The 6000-nt window shown below is 57.1% G+C and overlaps 1 protein-coding gene across 1 annotated transcript in view; it reads left to right on the forward strand.

The window, feature by feature from the left end:
* Window positions 1-809: 809 nt before the first annotated feature.
* Window positions 810-6000, forward strand: part of LPMP_161630 (hypothetical protein) — a gene marked incomplete at both ends in the record, with an annotated part of 12840 nt that continues 7649 nt past the window's right edge. The window contains one exon of the mRNA XM_010699388.1: window positions 810-6000. Within this exon, the coding sequence (XP_010697690.1) occupies window positions 810-6000 (5191 nt within the window).

The following is a 6000-nucleotide window of genomic DNA, read 5'->3' on the forward strand; positions in this document are numbered from 1 at the left end:
CCTACGTCTCGCTGCCGACTTCTCTATGCGCGTGTTTTTGTTTTTCTTGTCATTCTTCACCAAATTCAGCCCAGTCATTGCCACACGTGCACGCGGCCGTACTCGCAACGTCACGGCAGCTGCAATCAGGTCGAGAACGCAGGCTAGACCAAAGAGTGCCGATTGACTGCACGTCTGTGGAGGACCTTGGGAAGCTGTTCTGCACTGAAGTAAAGGTGTTCATTGTAGGCCTCGAATACACTTTCACTCAAACTCACCTGTTCAGAAGAGGAGTGTGTGAGCTGCAGTAACTCTAGCGTTGCTTCTTCCTCTTTTCCCCCTCTGTGTTGTGCGAGACTGTCTTCTCGCATTCTTGGCGGACAGCCCACCTCCCTCCCCCCTCTCTCCCTGCCCATCGTTTCCTTCAGCTGTCAGGCCCCCTTTTTCGCCTCACGGAGCTTCATTTGTGCGCCGGCAGCTTCTCTTTGGCGTCTCCTGCCCTTGGAATTTGCACGTTTATATGTGGTGGTTTGTCTCTGTGAGTCAGCAAAGTCATGAGGAGGTCAATCAGCGCCACGCCAGCCCGCAACGCAAGGGTGGTGGCATCCAACAATAACACTCTTGCGAATGCAGCCACGTCGAGTGCTACTGGCCATGACTACTCCGCCAGCTCCAGTGGCAGTCGGTGGGCAGCCGAATACCAGCTGGGGATTCGAAAGAATCCGTCGTTCCCCATTCAGCAGACGGCCCCTAAGCCGTACCTGGCTGCGTGCGCAGAAATCACACCGAAGGGTCGCAACTGGAACGCCGAGTTTCAGCTGGCCTGGGAGATGGAGAACCACAGCAGCGAGCAAGCGGCGCTTCGGATGCGCATCCTTTATCAGATTGAGCGCGACTTTGAGGAGGAGGCAGCGGGCACCATTGTCAAGATTGTGCGACTAGAGAAGGATATGCCAGCTGAGCTGCTCAACTTTGTGCAGTGCTTCCGGGTGCGCAACGTTTTTTTTCGCGTTCTGCCAGACAGTCGCTCTGGCCGAAACTACATCGCCTCCTTACGTGGGATACTGCAGAGCGACAGTCATCTGCTCTCAGTGCCGCTCTCCACCATGTTCTACTACCGCGGCATGCCGGTCCTAGCCCAGGCCCTAGTGCCCATGACGACACGGCCGAGGCGGCTTTACGGGGCAAATTCCACCAACGATGTCGAGGTCGAGGCTGAGCTTACGTTTATTGCGGAGGCTCTCAACATTCCACTCCCCGACAACAGCATGGAGGTCTACGAGGCATTGGATGGGCGCTACTATGTCACCAACTCGAACGCAACGCTGACGCCGCTGTTTGTGGATGACACGATCATGAAGCGGCAGGAGATGCTGCGGGTGTGTCCCGAGGTGTCCGAGGGTGCCGACAATACGATGGAGGTGCTGGACGATGGGGCCCTCCAGGAAACTGTTCTCCAAATATGTACTAACTCCACTCCCGCCACTACGTCTGCCGCCCTCACACAGGTATGTGAGTTCCTCCACGCCCGCGGTGTGAACTTGTGTCTTCTCAAACAGTTAGTGCGCCGACTGCTATTCGCCAGCAACTACGATCTACGTGCGGTGGAGCAGGCGGTGCAGCTTCTTTCGTGTGAGATGCTCTGCCGCGCACTGAAGCAGGAGTTCTACATCGAAATCCAAGGTAAACGCACGGCCTACGACGAGCTCTTTCTGACGCGCACCCTCTCCAAGTACTTTGCACTGGTGTTCGCTCCCTCACCGCAGTTCCGCGCCAAATTCCTCGACGTGGTCTCTAAGAAGTACGGCATCACAGCAGAGGATGGAGACCTCATGGACATACTCGTCTCCTTCAGGAAGGAGTGGAAGCAGCGCATTATGGACCGCGTCTGCCACCTACTCGGCGCCACGATTCGAAAGGAGAACGGTGTCGTGCACGTGACGTGGAGGCCCTTTGCGAACTCGTCCGTTATACCGCGATTAGTCGAGCCAGCAGTAGCGATACAGTTGGCAGCGATGTACAGCCACGTGCGCACGGGCCCACCACACTCCTACGCGTTCTGCTTGCCTCTGTGCTGCAAGGTGGCGTGCTGGCAGCGCAACTTTTCAGAAGCGCTCAGCCTTGCACACGAGGCTGCAACCGCGCAGGAAGCGCGTACCGGTGCGCTGCAGCTCATCCGCCTGATGATGGAGCGTGTCGTCTGTCATGTGTCCTTTAAAACGCGCGACTGGCCGTGTATTCAGGATGGGCGGTCGCGGTTCCCAGCAGTGCTAGCAGGCTACGAGCAGTGGGCTGGCCCCAAGACCCAGGGGCGGCGCTGCATCGAATACGGTTTTTGGCTCGTCGACGTCGCAGAGGCGCTGATGGAAGCGCCGGCAGAGCTGCGCAGCTGTGTGGAGGAGGCCGTGCACTACTTCTACAAAGCCATCGCGCGCCTGCCAGACTATTTGCGCAGCGATCACGGCGCGTGGCTGCACCTGCAGCCATACATGGGCCTGCTGCGCTGCAAGAAGCTGCTGCCCTCATGCTCTGTTGACACACGCGCTCTTGTGCAGCATTCAGTAGAGCTGAGCAAGTTAGGCTGGGCCTCTGATTTCTTCATCGACTACCTCAGGGAACTAGGCCGGCAGCTGGAGTACGAGGGGAATTTTGCAGATGCAATTCAGGTGTTGCTGACGGCAATCTCACTCTCGAAGGAGAAGCCCACCTTTACGGCCGATTTGCACACGCTTCTCATGGATGTCGCCCACATCTACCGATCTTGGGATCTTCGCTTGCACAGCGATGCGTGCATTGAGCTCACGAACGAAGCGATACGCTATGCCGCTCAGTACTACGGGGTAGAGAGTCGTGAGTACGGTGTTGTTCTTAAAAACCGAGGCGCTATCGAGATCGAACTCGGCTGGCTCGACCGCGCCGAGGAGACGCTGCGCAACGCGGGCGCCGCCTTGAACGCTGCGGGCGTTCCACACGACGATCCCGACTATGTCGCCTACGTGCGCAACCTCAAGACGCTGTGGCGGCGACGGCATCCCAGTCAGCCACCGCCTACGCCACTCTCCGGCTTTTTGCGCCGCTTTCCTTTCTTGGAGTCCGCCTGCAAAGACGTCCCATGGGATGACGTTCGGCCTCTTGAGGACAGTCGCTTTGTAGAACTGGCGCGGTGCCGTGCGCAGGAGGCTGATGGGACCAACGAAGCGTACCGTCTGGAAGCTGACATGAAACAGCGGGCCGGTGAGCTGTTTCGAGTTCTCTTGTCCGGCGCGACGCTCAAGCTGTACCCATTCCTACCAGCGCAACTGGAAGGAGTGTACGTTGAAGGTCTTTTACTCACATACGACCAAATCTTCCTCGAGTTGGCAACTCAATGGCACCGAGAGCCAGCTGCTTCTCCCGCCCGACACCTGCAAGAACGCCTCACGCTCGCATATGTATCGGTCAAAGCCCGGCGCACGGCAGACCGCCGCGCCTACGAGCATAGCATAGAGGACACGTTCCTAGAGGTTTTCGGCGCATCCGTGAACGCGCTGCTTCCAGTGAATTTCTCAGAAGTCGTAGAGGACGCTGAGGTGCAATCGCTGATGCACAAGTACGAGCGATTGAAGGCACATAACGCACCTGCGGCGGAGTTGGGCGAGACACAGGCGCGTATGGGCCAGCGTGTACACTCCTTTGAATTGGAGCAGTGGCGCTCGCGCCAATCAATCACGGCTTGGGTGCCGGACGGATTGCTGCACTCCTGCTTCCTGCGAGACTTTTCTCGCGACGGTGCACTCTGTGACTTGCTAGCCGCGCGCCAACATGCTGCACACACCGGAGAGAACGTGATGCCGCATGACATTCTGGAGGCTCGCATAGCGGCCCTGTGCATGTCCATCTGGGAGCGCGGGCAGCTCGATCGTCTGTACTGCCGTTCGGAATCGCACCAGCTGCAACAGCGCTACCATTTATCCTCGCCTCGTGTGCATCTTCAGCCCCTCAGCGACATCTTTGAAGATCTACTCGAGCCGTGGAGCGTGAGTTTGCACACTTCAGTCAATACAGACGACCGGGATTGCGTGGTTGCCGCGGTGCACCGGCGCGGAAGGCTGAATACTGATGCTGAAAACCTCGAGCAGTGGTATCCGCGCCTCCATGCGCTGCAGTGCCCAACTTGGATGCTGGCGGGTCTGCCTCACCGCTTCGACCCAGCATACCAACGTGAGCAGCTGCAGTGGCAAAAGAGCGACGGCAAGAACCGTACTGCCGTATTGGCGCACCTTTCCCAATACCTGGCCTTTATCGAGACTCGCGCCCATAAGGCTCGTGTTGGTGTGATGCGGTGCCGTATCCGAGCAGAAGCGATGTACCCATTTTTAGACTTACGCTACGAAGGCGTGCATGTCTTGGATTTAGCGCTGGGTGATGACCAAGTCTTTTGTAAAGACTATGCCGAATACACGAGGTTCTCCAGCGAGCAGAAGCTACCTGCAGGGCGGCTAAAAGCCTGTGAAGGTCGCATGAGGGCAAGGGCGGTCGTTTTGGCGCAGCAGCTCCGCGAGCGCGAGGCAACACTACAGCAGCGTTTTGGCAGCTATTTGCGCAGCAGTGACCCCCCTCTTCAGTGGTCCAGTACCTTTATCGAATACACCCCACGTGTTGTGCAGTGTGAGCAGTACCATCTCACACACACCATGGAGGCCATAGACTCAAAAGAGGCCCGTCACGCCGCATGCTGTGCGCATAAGGTTCGCAGCTACATACGATACATGTCACAGGATCAGTTCCAGCGGCGCCTGGTGCGTGGGAGCTACGACGAAGAGATTGCTGAGCGTTATCCGTATCTGACAACGGTGCCTTTGGCCTCCATTTTGCTGTCTACTCTTCCCTTCGAGTGCCGGCACAAGTTCCGCATGCTACACGTGACACTCTTCGCGCCGCTGCGCGACACCGAGAGGGGCGTGAGGAGTAATGCGAAAAGTGACAACGCAGCAGCGCCAGTGCCGGCGCCGCTGTTTTGCGCTTCTCTTCGCGCGTATCAACACAAGTCCGTTGCAACGAAGGTACGCCGGCTGGTGGGCATTGTAGAGGAGATGGCTCACGAAGAGAATGAGGCTCAACAGCGGTTGCAAAAGGCGTTCCCTGGCCTTCCTCACGCTATTCTCGGAGTTCCGACGACGCAGCTGGTGTTCCCTCCCAACTTTGAGCAGCAGTGGTCCCTAGCGGTGAAGGAGAAGTTTACTGGACTTTCCACACAAGGCGTGTACTCCGCACTGGTACAGTGCGCCATGTCTGCTCGTGCCCTTCCACTTGCACGGCAATACCTTGACGAGCTGAGCCTTACATCGCAGCCCTTTCTCCTTTATACCACGCGTCAGTGCGTCTCTCTACGACATCTCCCGCTGCGTGCCGATGGAAAGTACTCTGCACTATACAGCGACTACGATGCGCTCTTAAAACTAAGTCTACCAACGTCACCGGAGTGTTGTCTTCAACGTGTCCGTCTGGCAGCTCGCGCAGATCAGCTTGCTATGCGCGTCACCCGGCAGTGGGACCGCTTGCTCCGTCAGTTCCAGCAACCCCTTACATTGAGCGACGACCAGCTCTCTCACCTCCAGAGACACCCAGAGATACTCCGAACAGCGCCGAGAGCACCCAAGGGTCGGATACCTCCGGAAGCAGGTCAGAAAATCGTAGAGGAGCTTGCCAATCACCAGAGGCAAGTAACAGAGAAGGCCATCGCAGACGAAGAGCTTCATGCCGATCTGCCATTCATTCACCCATCCACCTCTGTAGAGTACATGGAAAAAGAATCAACATTTCTCCTGCGCAAGAACGTTCAGCAATCAGGCCGCCATCCCTCGCTGCCCGGTAATAAGGACGAGAAAGCTGAGCAAGAATTGCGCGACTACACCATAGACATCTCCTACGAAGCGCACTTCACACTTCTACGCCGTGAGCAAAACGGTCTAGCTGAGCAACACAGTAAAGTTGATGTAGTGCGCGTCTCAAAACTCACTGAAGAAAATCAACAAAACATTA

Source organism: Leishmania panamensis (assembly GCF_000755165.1).
Source record: "Leishmania panamensis strain MHOM/PA/94/PSC-1 chromosome 16 sequence".
Classification (NCBI taxonomy): Eukaryota; Euglenozoa; class Kinetoplastea; order Trypanosomatida; family Trypanosomatidae; genus Leishmania; species Leishmania panamensis.